This window comes from Muntiacus reevesi, chromosome 22 (assembly GCF_963930625.1).
Source record: "Muntiacus reevesi chromosome 22, mMunRee1.1, whole genome shotgun sequence".
Classification (NCBI taxonomy): Eukaryota; Metazoa; Chordata; class Mammalia; order Artiodactyla; family Cervidae; genus Muntiacus; species Muntiacus reevesi.
The window spans coordinates 28,927,440-28,946,369 of record NC_089270.1 but is presented as its reverse complement, the minus strand read 5'-3'; the positions used below and the strand labels follow the sequence as shown (position 1 = coordinate 28,946,369).

Genomic DNA, 18,930 nt, shown 5'->3' with positions numbered 1-18,930 from the left:
TATTTATGGAGCCTAACAGAGCACATTTTAAGGGAACTTGTTTCATAATAAGGAACATTTATAAATATAAATTTGGCATCTCCAACTTTGAGGCTTTATTTTAACATACTGCTGTGCTGAGAATATTGGATCAATCTGCTTAAGTTGGAAATGTATCATTTCTTACTCATATATGATGTTCCTCAATAAGATAGACACTTCTTTATGAAGCATCATGCTCAGTTTGTAACAGCAGGATTAAAGCAACTGATAGTTACTGCATGAAGACTATATAATAATTTCATCTTCCCTGAATGTTAAGGTGACGTGTTCATCTGCACCAGAAACATATTCCAGTTTGGGCAGGGTTGTCTGTTGGAATGATCCAATTAGGATGTGTTGGTAAGAAAACAATAAGTGTGTATTCAGTTACAAAGTAAAGGGCACTGCACTGTTTACTTGCCTCCAGGGTATATTGGTCATTCCTTTTCCCTGGAAGAAACTTTAACTTTAGATAATTTGCTTCATTTTATGTATAAGTTTTGAATGAAACCTGTTTGATTGAAATTTGTTTTTTTGTTTTACCAAATTCCATTTAGCATAAACCTATTTGGTGGTTTTTTTCATGTGAATGACCTCTGTCAACTATTTTCTTGGTGGTCAGAAAATGATGGTCGTTTGAGCAGTGGTGAAGATCCCAAACAATGCTAAATTCTAAAAAATATTTTGTATTTAGCTTGAAATCATTTTGAAATAGCTTTGTTCTGAATAAGATAAAATTAAGCATTGTACGAAATTCAAATAGTACAGAAGCACTGCATAGAAGATTGTTTTGCCCTTAAATCCATGACTCAGGAGTAACCATTATTAACCTGTTCATGAATATCTTTCTGTGTGTCTTGCAATGCTTGTGTAAACAGATCACTGTACAGGATTTTCTGTAAATAAGATCATATATGCGCTCATCTATGTAACTAGCATTTCAAGAAAATCTTTCCACCTCAATGTGGGTCTTGAACACAGTATTTTTAATGGCTGCATTTCTTTATACACATGGTGTACGTGCTGTGATTTGCTTAATAAATTCTCTTTTAGTGGGCTTTTAGTTTTTTTTTCAGCCTTTTCATTTGTAAACAGTCTTGGTGCTAAACTCCACTTTCCTTCTTTGTCATTACCTCTTTAGCTAAATTTTTAGCAGAATGTGATGGCAGTATATACTTATTTTATTTTTGATATTGATTTCAGATAGGTATACTGATTTAAACTTCTACCAGTAACGGACAAGAGAGCTGGCTTGCTCACTTTCTTGCAAAAACAGGATTTGTCTCATATTCTCATTTTTGTCATTCTGTGGCTTAAAAATGACGGCTCATTTTTATTCCATTTACATTTCTTTGATATTTAGTAAGAGGTAACATCCTTGCATACTTATTGCTTACTTATGTGATGGATCATTTTTATTCCATTTACATTTCTTTGATTTTTAGTGAGAGGTAACATCCTTACGTACTTATTGCTTACTTATGTGTCTTTATATTTGTATACTTGGGATATTTCTCTTTGGGGCATTCTTTTTTTCTCATTGACTTATAAGAACTCTTTGTATACTTAGGAGATTTTCCCTTTGCTTGTCAGAAGTATCACAAATATATTTTTCCTAGATCTGCTATATGTCTTTTAATCTTATTTATGATTTCTTTTGCTGTAAAGACCTCAATTCTTATGTAGTCAAAATCTTCAGTCTTTTATAGTTTCTTATATTCATGATATATTTAGAGCAGTTTCCCCACCCCAAGATTACAAAAATATTTACCCACATATCTTAGTTCTTTTATGTTTTCATTTACATTTTTCATCCATCTGGACTTAATTTTTGTGTAAGGTTATACTGGTATTTGATGTTTGGACACTTCAGAGGATCTAGATACATATTCACAGCTCTTCAAACAAAACAATATTGTAAAGCCTCCCTTTCTTGCTATCCATTCTATTGGACTTGGAACTGAAACTCTTTAGTAGAGATTTTGGCTCATACTTTTCTTCAAGCAGAGAGATAATTTGTTTTTCAAGTCTTGCCTCCTTTTTTCTGTTCCCGCTGGGCAGTGTAAACAGAAATCCTGTTTATGACGACAAAGCAATTTTAGGCAGAGATGGCGCACTAAGGATTTGGCAGCTGTGATCTGTCAGGAGAGAAATCACTGATTTATAGTCTGCAGCTACACAGGTGAAGTAAATAATGAGGGTTGTATATCCAGTCTTCCTTCCTAGTGTAGATGAATGGTCTGTGTAACTGCTGGTTATTAACCATGCTAGCAGGTAGTTCTTGTTTTGATAGAAGAAGGAAGATTGCCTGAATGGGTGCACCTCAAATTTGGACCATATAAAAATCAGTTTGGGAACTTTGAAAACCTATGGATTCCTGGGACCTGATTTTGGAGATCCTGATTTAATTGTTCAAAGTGAAGATGTGTCTAGTCGCTCAGTCATGTCTGACTCTTTTGCAACCCCATGCAAAAGCCCATCAGGCTCTGTCCATGGGATTCTCCAGGCAAGAATACTGGAGTGGGTTGCCATTTTTTCTCCTTCTCCAGGGGATCTTTCCTGCATGTGTCTCCTGCACTCATGAACTGACAGGCAGATTCTTTACCACCCGGGAAGCCCAAAGTGGAAATAAAAATTTAGTATTTCTTTTCCCTAAAAAACAAAAAACAAAACAAACAAAAACAACCCTCCCAGATATTTTTCATGTGACTCAAATTTGATTTAGGTACTTACTTGCATCATCTCATCACTTATTTTTGATCTTGTGGCTTTATGTTGGGGATCTGATATCAAACTCCTGCAGGTAATTCAGGTTTGTTTACTTATGTCCTATGGCCATGTTTAAAAGTCATTAGGCTGCATCATTTTTCTTGGCTAAATTTCAGATTCAAATGCTAGAGAAGTTTAATTTTATTGATCAACATTCTACACAGTTTCGATAGATTACAACCAATACGGGCTGAAATTTCTTTTTATGGTTAGTAGACTTTTTTTTTGAAGTCTTGAAATCTAACAATAATGTTGGTGAATATTTTAGCATTTATTGCCCCCTAAATATTCTTTTCTCGTTTTATTTGGTTGATAATTGTCAAAGAGACAGAAGATCTTTTGTTTTTTAAGGCAGTTTGGGGTTAATTATTAATTCAAGTAATACATTTCTTAATAAAAAGGACATAAAACAACAAAGGTCATTCTTTAGTGTTATATGAAGATATTAAATGTACTAAATTGCAGTAAAGTCAAAGTTGACAGCATAAATGTTGAATGTTTTGTCCTTGAATGCATTTGCTTTGTGTTAGCCATGATGGGTGTGATGGCCTTGACTTATCACAAGTAGCTCACAGACAAAAAGCTGGTGCTACCAATTGTAGTTGGGTTTTTTTTCTAAAGAATCTTGCTCCTATGGTGAGATTTCTTCCTTTTTTTCGTGTTCTTATCACTTTTTAAACGCTTATTTATTTGTAATTAGAGGATATTTGCTTTACGGTATTGTGTTGGTTTCTGCCATACATCAACATGAATCAGCCATAGGTATACATATGTCCCCTCCCTCTTGAAACTCCCTCCCTCAAATTTCTTTTATGATGATCTTTCTGAGACTTCAGTTGACTTTCTTGGCCCTTCTATAAAACAAGGAGCATCTTTGGTTTAATGGTATACCCTTATGTGAGCAGAAAAATGTTCACAAATTGTTTTACACGTGGATTTTGACTTCATTGCTATAAAGGGAAATAAGCCATTTTGTTTTATTATGGTTGATTCCGTATGTTTGATACTCAGTCAGTCAGTCAGTCAGTTCAGTCACTCAGTCGTGTCCGACTCTTTGCGACCCCATGAATCGCAGCACGCCAGGCCTCCCTGTCCATCACCAACTCCCGGAGTTTACCCAAACTCATGCCCATCGAGTCAGTGATGCCATCCAGCCATCTCATCCTCTGTCGTCCCCTTCTCCTCCTGCCCCCAGTCCCTCCCAGCATCAGGGTCTTTTCCAATGAGTCAACTCTTCGCATGAGGAGGCCAAAGTATTGGAGTTTCAGCCTCAGCATCAGTCCCTCCAATGAACACCCTACAAGGAGTGAAAAGAAGCAACAAAATCAGTGGCTGTAACAAGGCTGTCTAAGGCTTCTGTGGATTCCAGGTGGCGCTGGTGGTAAAGAATCCACTTGCCAATGTAGGAGACACAGAGAGCTGAGTTTGATCCCTGGGAAGATGCCCTGGATTAGGACATGACAGCTCACTCCAGTACTCTTGCCTGTAAAATTCCACGGACAGAGGAGCCTGGAGGGCTACAGTGCCTGGGATCGCAGAGTTGGACGACTGAACAGCACACCTGAACCCTGGGAAACACTGAGAATCTAGAGGCTTTTGCCCCCTTTTCGTCTGAGGACTAATCTTCATGTTTTCCTGTCACTCCTATTGACTGTCATGCTCCATCTCCTTCCTCTTTTGAAGGAGAGAGAAGTCATTGAGGCAGGCTGGGAAGGAGACGGGAAGCAGGAAGAAAAGAAAACCAGCATCTTATTGTCTCTCTGCTTTATTCTTACCTTTTTATATGGTATTATCATATTCAGTTCCATAGATGACCACTGGAAAAACCATAGCCTTGACCAGACGGACCTTTGTTGGCAAAGTAATGTCTCTGCTTTTTAATATGCTATCTAGGTTGGTCATAACTTTCCTTCCAAGGAGTAAGCGTCTTTTAATTTCATGGCTGCAGTCACCATCCACAGTGATTTTGGAGCCCAGAAAAATAAAGTCTGACACTGTTTGCACTGTCTCCCCATCTATTTCACCAGGTGCCATGATCTTAGGTTTCTGAATGTTAAGCTTTAAGCCAACTTTTTCACTCTCCTCTTTCACTTTTAAGAGGCTTTTTAGTTCCTCTTCACTCTGGATGTGAGAGTTGGACTGTGAAGAAAGCTGAGCGCCGAAAAATTGATGCTTTTGAACTGTGGTGTTGGAGAAGACTCTTGAGGGTCCCTTGGACTGCAAGGAGATCCAACGAGTCCATCCTTTAGGAGATCAGTCCTGGGTGTTCATTGGAAGGACTGATGCTGAAGCTGAAACTCCAATACTTTGGTCACCTCATGTGAAGAGTTGACTCATTGGAAAAGACCCTGATGCTGGGAGGGATTGGGGGCGGGAGGAGAAGGGGACGACAGAGGATGAGATGGCTGGATGGCATCACTGACTCGATGGGCATGAGTTTGAGTAAACTCCAGGAGTTGGTGATGGACAGGGAGGCCTGGCGTGCTGCGATTCATGGGGTCGCAAAGAGTCAGACACAACTGAGTGACTGAACTGAACTGAACTGATTATATTCAGTCCAAATAATTATCCTGTGAAATAGCTGTTGATTTTACAGAGGAGAGAATTAGGATTTAGAGAAGTTCATAAGTAGTGGACCTGAGATGAAACTCCAATATCCCTGACTCCAAGACTTGCTCTGTGCTGAGCCACCTGGAGGAGACCTTGGACGAGGCCTAGTTCAGCCTCTTCATCTCTTGTCTGAGTAGATGCATTATGTATACATTGTTGTTGTTGAGTCCCCGTGTTGTGTCCAGCTCTTTGCGACCCCACGGACTGTAGCATGACAAGCCTCTCTGTCCCTCACCTTCTCCTGAAGTTTACTCAAGTTCATGTCCGTTGATTCGGTGATGCCATCTGGCCATCTCATCCTCTGATGCCCTCTTCTCCTTCTGCCCTCCATCTTTCCCAGCCTCAGGGGCTGATGTATATGTTACTCTTCATCAAAAACACATCTATCAATGACTGTGATAAACACGTTATCTAATCTGATGTTCAGGTTATAAGGCACAGAGAGGCTAAGTAACTTGTTTAAGTCATTACAGAGTAAATGGTATACAGTCTGGATGTCAACTTGAGGTGATCTGACTCCAGAGTCTGTTTTTACACTGTACAGTATGTGCACTATGCCTCAATGTTTTCCTCATACATGAAGGAACTGAAATTGACAGAGGTTAAATGATGTTCCCCGGAGAAGGCAATGGCACCCCAGTCCAGGACTCTTGCCTGGAAAATCCCATGGACAGAGGAGCCTGGTGGGCTGCGGTCTATGGGGTTGCTAAGAATCGGACACGACTGAGTGATTTCACTTTCACTTTTCACTTTCATGCATTGGAGAAGGAAATGGCAAAGCACTCCCGTGTTCTTGCCTGGAGAATCCCGGGGACGGGGGAGCCTGGTGGGCTGCGGTCTATGGGGTTGCTAAGAGTTGGACATGACTGAGTGATTTCACTTTCACTTTTCACTTTCATGCATTGGAGAAGGAAATGGCAACCCACTCCCGTGTTCTTGCCTGGAGAATCCCAGGGACGGGGGAGCCTGATGGGCTGCCATCTATGGGGTTGCACAGAGTCGGACTCGACTGAAGTGACTTAGCAGCAGCAAGTGACGTCCCCAAGGCCATCAGCTCTTTGGTGGCAGAACAGAGTCCAGTCTCTGGGTTTTCTGAGGGCAAGTTATTAGCTCCTTCTTCTGTTGTGTGGTGGGTATCATCTGATCAGAAATGGAATAAAATAAAAACCGAATAGAAATGGAGCTGAAGTGCTTTGCTGCACCTGATCCTGCCCCCCTCAGAGTTCAGCCATGCACATTACATTCTCATGAATTGCTAGGGAGTGTGTTCCTCTGTGGGGAATCAGATGTAGAAGTGTTTTTATGAGCCATAGCTATTAAAAATGCACACATCCACACATTATTTCCTTTTTATATTCATGAACACTGACTATAATAAATCAAAAAAAGGCTTTTTTGATAGTTCACTTTACAAATTGCTTTAAATTCTAGTTAAAGTTATTCATTGCATGAGATTATTTTTTAAAATTTCTGTATTGTCAAGACCAACATGTCAAAATGTGGTGAAAATAGTTCTTTTCTCAGAAACACTGGAAACACCTCTGAGTTTAAGCAAGTTTCCAGTGTAATGTGTATAATAAATCATCTGTCTCTGTTTTAAAATTGTCAGCAACAGAATGGAAACTGTAGCACTTAGTAAAGGATCAAGTACTGAAATAAAAATAATCTTACCTTTTTAACAATCACATGACTTTCCATAAATCAAAGCTGTTTTCGGGAATAGATTAGTTGTTATCTTTATTGGATGAGCAATCATGGCTGTTGGCCTTTGATAAGTGGGACCTAGGGTGTGATTTGGGCGTCTTCTTAGATTCCTTTAGTGTTTCCTGGGTGCCTGAAGAGCATGTGGGGAATGGTGTGTAGCATGATGGGGGGAAGAGAAATACAGATGATGCTGGAGACATTGGTCTTGCCCCTCACAGAGGTTAATAGCTACATGAAATCAAATTTGTTGTTGTTGTTATTTAGTTACTGAGTCACGTTTAACTCTTTTACAACCCTATGGGCTGTAGCCTGCCAGGCTCCTCTGTCCATGGGATTTTCTTGGCAAGAATACTGGAGTCGGTAGCCATTTGCTCCTCCAGAGGATCTTCCAGACACAGCGATCAAACCCGCATCTCCCACATTGGCAGGCAGATTCTTTACTACTAAGCCACCTGGGAAGCCCATCAAGTCAAATAGAGTATTCTTAATCTCATATTCCTCCTTTTTTCACTGTGTTCTCTCTTACCCCCAGGCTGTGCACTTTCGTTTGATCCTGCAGTAGTGATGAGAAATAGTCACTCATCCATGCTTGAGAGAGAATGATGCAGTGACACTTGGCATGTCACCAGTGCCCAGAGCATGGCTTGTCCTGCCATGAGGAGCCTTCCAGCCCCTGCCCTTTGATGTCACACACACTCAAATAAGGCGCACGCACACAAAAAGATAAATGACAAAGACATAAAAAGCCCAGTGTCAATGCACAGGAGGTAAAGACAAGTGCAAGTCTGAGAAAATCCCAGCCGCATGCATACCTTTTCCCTTTCCAAGGATGCAGTACTGGTTGGGCAGGTAACCATACTCCAAAGACTTCAGCCACAGTGACCATGGATTTGTGCATATCATTTAACCCCCTGAAACTCAATATCTTCAGAGCTAAGAGATCAAGACTGGTACTATTTAGTGGGCACTGGGGAACCTTTTTCTCTCTTCTCTGCATAAATGCAGCCTGGTTCTACTGGCTTTGTTTATCGTTCTGCTTGCTGCTCCCCTAGGAAGAATGAACTGGAAACAGTGATTTGTGTGCAAAGGCTGTAAATAACAAGATGGTACCCTTCGGCCATGCAGTAAGAGTTTATGTAAATGGGGTCCTCTTGAAACACTCACCTGCCAGACTTCAGACCTAAACATCTTGGGCAAAAGTAGGTGTACTGAGGTATTTAGAATGTGTCTGCGCACTGTGTGAGGAGCTAGTCTTTTTACTTGTCAACTCTTGCTTTTTTATGCCATCTCCACCCCAACCTTATAGTGCGGCTAAAGGATTTTTATGTTTTCCCAGTTGAATCCTACCCTTTAAAAGAGAAGGATGTACTATTGTTAATGTCATTCTGAAGAGAATATTACTAGCTCTAAAGCCACATAAAAAAGTATTTCAAGTAATCATCTTAACAAGAGTCTTCTGGGATTTTTTTAGTTGGGATAGCACTTAAAGTTCTGTAAATCAATTTTAAAAGACCAATTTCTTTATAATAATTACATTATATGTATACATTATATGATTATATGATATTATATATGTGTGTATGTATATATATATATATATTTATAATCATTTGTTCTTATGCTAAGGGGCAATAATGGTTGATTCTCAGAGATACATCTATGGGGCGATGTGGCCACAAAGATTTGGTTACTTATGTCTCCACACGTTTATTACCTCTAGAGAGAAAGTAATTTGAGGCTCTTGTGTATATTTACACTGGACAATGAATATGCAGTAGAATAATTTTTGGAATTGATGTCTTAGAGACTGCAGGATAGAAGGCAGATCATTTTCTTCTATTCTCTTTGCTCTCCTTTCCTCTTAAAAAGCTTTCCTCTGTAGAAAATAGCTAGTGTGCATAAAATGTAGCTAGTTATAAGTACCTGCTATGTGCAAAGTGAAATTCAGCTAAAACAAACACTGAAAGTACCCACAGAGAGAACAACTCCAGAAGTACTAAATCACTTCTAGACACTTGGTGGGATTGTACAGTGTGATTTTATGTATGGAAGCATCAATGAATATTTTTTAAAGAGTATTGGAGTCACTCTTTGCCTTCTGTAGTCAACTACTAGTCATTACAGTCATTATAGTACTTAGGAGCAGTTCAACCCTTGGAATAGGCAGGAATGGCTAAATCATATGTGTGTGAAGTAGAAGGTGGTATCCATATTGGTAAAAATCCATATTCTTTACATTTGTTTGATGTGTTTGGGACAGCCCTCGAAATAGCATGCTCATGTGCTTTAGTTCCGCTGGTGACGTCACACCTGAAAGAAAGAAGGCATGTTTCTATTAACACCTCTGTTTTCTTTCTATTAGGGCGTGTTGGAGAGCTTCCTGGGTACCGCTGTCTCCGGAGCCATCTTTTGCCTCTTTGCTGGTCAACCACTCACTATTTTGAGCAGCACGGGACCTGTTCTCGTTTTTGAGAGGCTTCTATTTAATTTCAGCAAGTATGTATATAGATATCAAATTATAAGTTAGAGTTGTTGAGTTGTAGAACATTCACAGTCTAGACAGAGCACAGAATAGTGAATTGAAAGTTCCTCAGTCGTATCCGACTCTTTGCAACCCTGTGGACTATAGACCACCAGGCTTCTCTGTCCGTGGGATTCTCCAGGCGAGGATACTGGAGTGGGTTGCCACGTCCTTCTCCAGAGGATCTGTGTGACCCAGGGGTCAAACCCAGGTCTCCTGCATTGCCTGTGGATTCTTTACTGTCTGCACCACCGGGGAAGCCCACTCAGAATAGTAGTTAAGTGGAATTTGTAGCATCTGGAGATTGAGAGGCCCTCAGAGATTAAGTCACCCAGCAGGTGCTAACATTTGATTCAGTGGCGATCCCTCTGTCGCATAACCTCTCCTCCGCCCCCATTTTACTCTGCCTCATTGCCCTGCTTTGCACCCCGGTGGACCCCAGCACGCAGGCTCCTCTGCCCTCTGGCTTCCTGTTGGGCTTGGCTAGAGCAGAGCCTCAGGAGCTCGGGAAGGCAGAGAGGTCGGGGGTGTCTGCTTCCCCCGCCGGCTCAGCCACTGCTCTCCCGGGCAGCCTGGCGGTGGCTTGGTCCATGCAGTGGCTCCTCCACCCTGGCTCTGCCCTCACCAGCCTCTGGTGACTGTTCTTTCCTTGGCCTTTCTAAGCTGGGGGGACGGGGGCGGGCAGAAATGGCTTCCTGGCATCTCTAGTCACCGAGAACCTTGCCTTTGCTGTTACTCATTCCTCTCTAAAGAGTTCACATCGTCAACGTTTTTCCTCAGAATCCCATCTGAGGTTGCCTTCTGTTTCCTGCTATGATCCTGACTGACACTAGAGAAGTGAAGTGACTTGTTCAAGGTGACATAGCTTGTCTATGAAAAGAGGCTGGGTACTCCTGTGGTCCATTGCTCCTAAACCCCGCTCCTGTGTTCTTAACTAACGATAGAGTTCCAGAATCAGCTGAGTAACAGCTAACATTTATTGAGTGCTTGGCCATGTTCCAAGTATTGTCCTAAATGCATTACACATACTGCCTCATTTATTTCTTGCAGCAGTCCTGTGAAGTAGGGACTGTATCCCGTTTTATCGATGAGAAAGCAGGCACAGAGTGGGTAATAAATTGCTGAAGGTTGCATCAGCCAGTTATTGGCAGGGCGGGGATTTGAATCCCTGCTTTGTGACTGCAGAGCCTAAGCCTCTTGTGGAATCACTAGATATTACTAATGGGCTTGGCAGTTGTGGTACCAGTATTTTCTTTTAGAAATTGATGGATCATTTTAAGATGTGGAAAATTGAATTAACCAAATTATCTAAATAGCCGCATTAGTGCACAAATGGCTTCAAAATCAAATTGGGAATTCCAGCTTCTTTCTAATGAACTTGATACCTCTGAGAGAGAACTGCCTTTACTGGCAGATCTCAGTCCACAGATAGATTGCAGAACTTTATATGGCTTGCTAGCATTCCTTTTTGGAATTCCATATACTTCTACCGTTACACAGTTTTAGGATTTTAATGTGAGAAATGTTATTACCCACTTAATGCCTCGTAGACTTAAGGACTGAAATAGTAGGCTTTGCAATTGTGTGGGGACTTCCCTGGTGTTCCAGTGGCTAAGAATCTGCCTCCCAATGCAGGGCACACGAGTTGAATCCATAGTCGAGGAAGACCCCACATGCCTTGGAGCGACTAAGCCCATGAACCACAACTAATTCCATGTGCCTAGAGCCTGGGCTCCCCAACTAGAGAAGGCGAAGACAGAGTGCAGTCATAAATAACCAATAAATGGATAAATAAAACCTTAAAAATAAACTTAGAGGGATAACAGTTATTAAAAGAAAAAAAAAAAGAAAGAAACCAGGTATGCTGTCAAAAGTGATCATGAGAGAGGAGGGAATGAGAATTTGAAACTAGCGTTTTGAAAACTGAGTTGAGGGGGAAAATTGAAGGTCTTCCAAGCATTTAAAGCTTCAAATTTTAAGTAGTGTTATGTTCTCTGTAGATCATTACCCCAAATTCCTCCATTACAATTCTCAGGAGACCACTGGAAAAATTTTTGCTCCTGTCAGTTTATAGAAAGAGTCAAACAGTTTTTATATGTTTAAGAAAACATCGTGTGAGAGAGGAAAGCCTCTGTGGGAAGATTAAACAAGCATGTACTATAAACAGGGACAAATGTGCAACCTTTGTAGAAAGATTTATTGTATACAGTGTGATCAGAGCCTTAATCTACAGAAAATGTGTGCACCCTGGTTTGCTTTAGATAATTGTAGGATCGAGATTATTTCCTTTTGCTAAACAAGTTCCTTTCTCATTTTCCCTTCTGTTTCATCAAAATTGGAAACAACCATAGTTTCAAGTGATTTATTTGAAAGTAGTTGTAAAGCAACAAAAAACATTTGAGAAGCTGTGCTTTAAATCCATCACCGAGTAACATGTGACACTTATGTGGCAAACCTTATTCTTTTATTCACAATGCTGTATCATTTCCTTATATATGGTAATAGCAGTGCTGACATGTCTAGATACAGAGTATTTGTACAGACCACTGTTTCCCAAAGTGTGTTTCATCATTTACTAGTTCCATCAGATTCTCATTGATAAAAGAAGAATCTGTGACTCCAATAATTCTAGGAAGTGCTGTACATTTTTTATTATATCCTCCTATTGATAATTCACTTTACCCTTCAGTTTACTAAGGGATCTGGTAAGTCCTTCAGTAAAGAAAGTGTTTTACTATCTTTTGCCCAGATTTTCCCCATCATATTTTACCTTCTTTATTTTTTTGAGAAATAGATAAATCCTTGTTTTGTGAGTTTAGCAGACTCAAACAGTCACTCCAAATAATCCACAGTTTTATCTCTGACTTGGAATACAGGATTTAATATTTGCCTTATCAAGTGGAGAACCATAAAAAGGCATATGAATGATATGCTGTCACTTTTTAAAATTAGTAACAAAATGAAAGAATAGCTCACAACTTTCCAAAACACACATAGTTTTGTTTCTCCAGTTCTGCAGTCTCTTTTGAACTATTTTTACACACTGTATTTCAATAATGGGCTTCCCTCCTGGCTCAGTGGTAAAGAACCTGCCTGCCAATGTAGGAGGCATGGGTTTGATCCTTAAGTCAGGAAGATTCCCTGGAGAAGGAAAAGGCAACCCATTTCAGTATTCTTGCCTGGGAAATCCCATGGACAGAGGAGCCTGGTGGGCTACAGTCCATTGAGTTGGAAAAGAGTTGGGCATAATTTAGCAGGTAAACAACAATCCCAATAATAGATAATTGGATTCCTTTTCCTTTTCTTCTGGGAGAAAGCTGAAGGGAGTTTAAGCAGTGTGGCCTAAGTTGTATTGAAACTTCATGATTAAAGTTGGATTTTATCCTGTTTGGCATTTGGTTATTTATTAATTTATTTCTTATATTATTTGAGCAGTTTACTTGTAGGCCTTCAAACTATTATCATACCTGGGTTTGTTCATTCAGTTTCGGGAGTTTATATTTGTCAGTGACTGATTTCTGAAACATGCTTTGAAGGTTAGTTCTTCGGTTTTCTTGTACCCTTGGGTTTATGCTGCTCAAAACTATCTTGTAAATCTCTAGAAACATTGAGTGTTACCAAAAAATGTACACTGATTTTGTCCTTCTAACTCACCATAGTTTCTTTGGTCTCTACTGTCATTTCCTTTCTATGGCTTGTAACTTTTTATAATTTAATTGCTATTTAAACTTGGCACCAAGGGGCCTGATAGTCCCATTGAACATTAACATTGCCTTTTATTGTAGTCATTACTGTTGATCGGCTTGTTTAAAGTTTCTCATCTTTTATTACTCTTCTTGCTGCTGTAAACATATCACTTTCCTAATGGAGTGATTGGTATTAGTGAATTTATTTGGGTTATTCTTACAGAGACACTCTGGGAGTATTTAAGTATTTTAGAGGAGCTGTTTTGGGTATCCTGTTTAGGTCCTAAGATTCAAGTTTATACATTTTTCCCTTTTGTACTCAAACTGATAATGTTCCTGACCATTAGCTGATGACTAGATTATTTCTTATCCTATCCTGTAAACATCAATTCTGTAAACAAACATTAGCATTCTTAGAACACATTAAGATTATTCTGACTTTAATCTTGTTAGGAAAGCAAAACTAGGTAATTGTTTGAAACTTTATTTTAAGGAAAATGTCTGTTGACTCAGAAGTAATAAAACTGTTTCTAGGTTCTGACTCATTGTGTGATAATGTAAATTATAGTGTAAATTCCTAGAATTTAGCTTTTTTTAGAGTCTGCTTATCTCAGAAAGACATGATAGGATTAAATACTGGGGTTCCAGACATGTAGGGAACTGTGAAAGGAATGCCAAAGATGTCTTTAGTAAGATTTTGGGAAATCTGTAGAAGACAACTTTCTACCCGTGTTACTAATATCCTGCTTTGGTAATGTATTCCAATGTGTGTGATTTGATAAGAAGGAAATGAAGGACAGTGACTTTAAGGCCCACTCTACCACGTGCTAGGGCTTCCCTGGTAGCTCAGATGGTAAAGAATCCGCCTACAATGAAGGAGACCCAAAGTTAATTCCTGGGTCAGGGAGATCCCCTGGAGCAGGAAATGGCAACTCATTTTAGTATTCTTGCCTGGAGAATCCCATGGACAGAGGGGCCTGATGGGCTATAGTCCATGGGGTCACAGAGTCAGACACGATGAGCAACTAACGCACGCACACCACACACTGAATATAAATTGAACAGGAAGAACCATGCTGTAATTTTTAAAGGACCTGTCCAGTAGCACAGGGAATTGGTTTCTGGTCCAGCTGTGCCATTAAAGCCTTGACATTGGATAAATGGCTTAGTTTCCATTGGCCTTGGTAGCTTCATCCATAAAGTGAGGCACATATGACCACTTGGTGATTAATCAGGATTCTCCAGAGAAACAGAACCAACACGATGTGTATATTCATCTATAAGAGATTTATCCTAACTAATTGGCTCACACAGTTCTAGAGGCTGGCAAGTCCAAAACCTGCAAGGTGGCCTAGCAACCTGAAGACCCAGGAGAACTTATGTTCCAGTTCCAAGGCCTTCTGCTGGAGAACTAGGAAGAGCCTATGTTATTGATCAAGTTCAAAGGCAGCCTATCTGCTGGAGAGTCTTCACTTGCTTGAGGGAAGCTGACCTTTTTGTTCTTTTCAGTTGAAGAATTGACTGGTTGCAGCACACTCACATTATGGAAGGCAATCTGCTTTACTCAGGTCTACCAATTTAAATGTTAACCTTATCCAAACCATCCTTAAACACCCAGAATAATGTATGACCCAGTACCTGAGTATCTCATGGCCTAGTCCAGTTGACATATGAAATCAAGCAACTTTTAATTCTAATATTCACTAAAAGTTTTGGTGTCATCACTTGGTTACCTGTGATAGCTCATAAACCAGTGTCAGTAACTTTCTGTCAAGTTGTAGCCTGCAGGTATGGCTTTATTAGAAACTTTTTATGCACCAGACATTGTGTTAGGAAGAGAATTTGAATTTTTTTTCTAAGAGCAGTGCAAAGCCACCAAAAGACTTTAAACTAGGACATTTGATTTACATTTGAAAAGGTTATTTTGGCTGTGATGTGGAAAACAGCTTTGAGCAGGGGAAGCATGGATATTGGTAAGGAGGTTCTTACAAGAATCAGGGAAAGGCTTCTTGGTGGCCTAGACTAGGCTGTTGGTAGTGGACATGTTGACACAATGTCTTTGGGGAAGCATTAAAATATGTGGCTGTCAGTTATCAGAAACTCATTGTATAAAAGGAAAGCCATAGAGCTTTAAGCATGCATGATCCTTGATTTATTTTTTTCTCATACAAGAAATATGATTACCAATATCTGTTCTTTTCATTGCAAATGATGATTAAAAAAACTATTTTAATGCACTGTCCACATAATTGTAAAATAATCAGTGTGAAATGGTAAAATGTCAACATTTGACCCATGTTTTCCTAAATGTGAATCTTGAACTAATTCACTTGTAAGAAGTGAAAAGGATATTGAAAAATGGCCTTCTTAAATGGAGGCATCCTATTCTTTTTCAAAATATGGTATGATTTGTTTATTCTTACTTTTTAATTGGAGGACAATTGCATTACAGTGTTGTGTTGGTTTCTGCTGTACAACAGAGGGAATCATCGTAATTATATATTTTATATATATCTCCTCTCCTTTTTGAGCTCCCTCCCTGCTCCCATCCCGCTCCTTTAGGTCATCACAGAGACCCAGGCTGGGTTCCCTGTGTATATAGCAGCTTCCAACTAGTTATCTATTTTATACCTGATCGTATATATATATCAATATTACTTCCTCAATTTGTCCTACCCTCTTCTTCCCCAGCTATGTCCTAAGTCCATTCTCTAGTTCTGCATCTCCATTCCTTCCCTGCAAATAGGTTCATTAGTACTATTTTTCTCGATTCCCCATTTAGCCATTAATATGTGATATTTGCTTTTCTCTTTCTGATTTACTTTACTCTGTATAACAGGGTCTAGGTTCATCCACTTCACTACAGCTGACTCAAATTCATCTGATCCCATTTCCCTGTATTGGTGACACTCAGTTCACAAGGGGCATTGCATGCAGTTCATGGAAAAACTCCTTGAGTGCTTTTTTTGTCTTCCTGACCTGACCCTCCCTGGTCCATCTCAAAAGTTCCTGCTTATCCTTAAATACTTTTAGTCTTTTCTGCAACATTACCTATTCCCACCACCCTCGCTGAGCCCAGATTAGTTCCACTTCTGTGACTGTGGGAACTTTAGGTATCACTTAGTATTTTGCAGTGTGATTATGTTTATCAGTTTGTCTTTCTCAGTAGACTTTGATGACTTGGGGAAGAGAAAATACTTTCTTAGTGTCTTCCTTAACCAGAAAGCTCACAAAGCGTTTATTGAACATGTGCTGGGTACCAGTTTTATGCTTTCAAACTGTTTATTTTGTAAATTCTACATAGGGATCATCTTTTTTGAATGAGAAGATTGAGTGAGGGGCTAGAGAAAGATATTTCATGCAGACAGAAATGACCAGAAAGCGGGGGTCACAGTATTCATATCGGACAAAATAGACTTTAAAACAAAGACCATAAAGAATGATAAAGGATACTCTCTAATGATAAAAGAATCAATACAAGGAGAAAATTAATGAGTCATTTACATTCAAATGGTACGACTACTTCTGTTGTGCTTTTCTCAAACACCTGAAATTATTTCTTAGGCTAATATCACTAGGCCAAATCCTAAAGATAATACTTTCTGGATAAAATTAAGAATGATCTTTATATCTAATAGCTATAAGTGATCTTATATTTTTACCAATCACTCTACAGTCAGTTGGTAGTTTTATATTGCATTTTGTGTTCCATGGAGGAGGAGTCTAAATACCTTTTTTTTTCTTCTTTCCAGGGACCATAATTTTGACTATTTGGAGTTTCGCCTTTGGATTGGCCTCTGGTCGGCCTTTCTGTGTCTCATTTTAGTAGCTACCGATGCCAGCTTCCTGGTTCAGTACTTCACTCGCTTCACTGAAGAGGGCTTTTCTTCTCTGATTAGCTTCATTTTTATCTATGATGCTTTCAAGAAGATGATCAAGCTAGCTGATTACTACCCCATCAACTCCAACTTCAAAGTGGGCTACAATACTCAATTTTCCTGTGTTTGTATGCCGCCCGAACCAGGTCAGAACATCATGCTTAGTGTTTATGCTTACCTTGTGTTTGGAGGAAGCTGGAGGCTCCATGCATGCAAACTTTCAACCTGGTATTATGGGCCTCAAAAAAAAGGTTTTATTTTATTTTCTCTGAGAAACCATGCAGCTGAATTTATAGTCTCTTTGCCTGAGGTGTCTTAGCCATGTGACTCAAGCAGGAGGTATAACCAGGAGCTCTGGAATGTGAACATACATTCACATTAGCTCAATACTTTGAAACTAACTCAAGCGACAGAATTTGCAAGGAAATTTTGTGTACCTTATTCTTGATCTTCTCTGATAGGTGAGAAAGAATTTTGTGTACCTTTTTCTTGGTATTCTCTGTATCTCTGTAACTATATAAGGACCAGACGAACCTAGTCCTCTGAACTTCTGTTCCTTATTTTGCTCTTCCTTCTTTCTTTTTTTTTTTTTCTTTCTTATTTCTATAGGAATCTCCTTTTTTTTTTTTGGCATTGTTTTGAAAAATATTTTTTATTTTTTATTTATTTATTTTTTTCCATTTATTTTTATTAGTTGGAGGCTAATTACTTTACAGTATTGTAGTGGTTTTTGCCATACATTGACATGAATCAGCCATGGATTTACATATGGGTTATTTTAAACTTACAGAATAAACAAATATTAATTCACTTTATATAATTTGAAACAAGAAATTAAAAAGAAATTCAGACTAGAATCACCTAGTGATAAAATAGCTTTATAGTTCATCTGTGCTAGACAATGTAAATAAGAAAGGAAAGGGAAAGAAGGAACAAAACAAAGAAAAGGAGAATATTATGGTCTTGGAGAAGATTTATATTCTAGAGTTAGGAAAGCTGTAAAAGTAACTTCTTAGCAAAGAATATGATTCTATAAAACCTAGCACTTTAATATCCATCTTGCTAAACCTGAGTCAGCATAAGAACTTTATCACGAAAAATGCTCAATATGGTCTTTGGAATTTTTTTCTTGAAATTATTTTTCTTGGAATTTTTTCTTTGAAATTGTAAAATTCATCATATTTTATAATATGGAAGGTATTTGGGAAAAAAGATTCACTTCTGGGAAAGTTGCTTTAACATCTGCTTTAGTCAAGTGAGGCTTCCCTGGTGGCTCAGATGGTCAAGAATCTGCCGGCAGTGTGGGAGACCCGGGTTCGGTCCCTGGGTTGGGAAGATCCCCTGGAGGAGGGCATGGCAACCCGCTCCAGTATTCTGGCCTGGAGAGTCCACAAGGACAGAGGTGTCTGGCGGGCTGCAGTCTATGGTGTCCAAAGACTGAAACACGGCTGAGTGACCAAGTACAGCACAGTAGGATGAGGAGTAAATGTTTGGGTCAGTCAATTAATGCTAACAGTCCTCGTGATCCTTGGTTGTGACGTTAGCTACATTAGCTTAAAATAAAAATTAGTGCACAATCCATGCTTTTGTGACTAAGATCCTATAGCACCAGAAGCGCAGCAGTGTTTTGAGGGTTGTGTACACCTGGGCTTAAGTCGGGCAAGTCAAAGTCAAAGTGTTAGTGGCACAGTTGTGTCTGACTCTTTGCGACCCCGTGGACTGTAGCCCACCAGGCTCCTCT

At 39.5% G+C, this 18,930-nt stretch overlaps 1 protein-coding gene across 3 annotated transcripts in view; it reads left to right on the top strand.

Moving 5' to 3' along the window:
- SLC4A4 (solute carrier family 4 member 4) overlaps positions 1-18,930 on the top strand; it is a 351,114-nt gene that overhangs the window by 260,503 nt on the left and 71,681 nt on the right. For all 3 annotated transcript variants that reach the window (XM_065914665.1, XM_065914664.1, XM_065914666.1), the window contains 2 exons: positions 9,467-9,600; positions 17,064-17,335. In XM_065914665.1, coding sequence (XP_065770737.1) covers positions 9,467-9,600; positions 17,064-17,335 — 406 coding nt within the window. The remainder of the gene's footprint in view (positions 1-9,466; positions 9,601-17,063; positions 17,336-18,930) is intronic.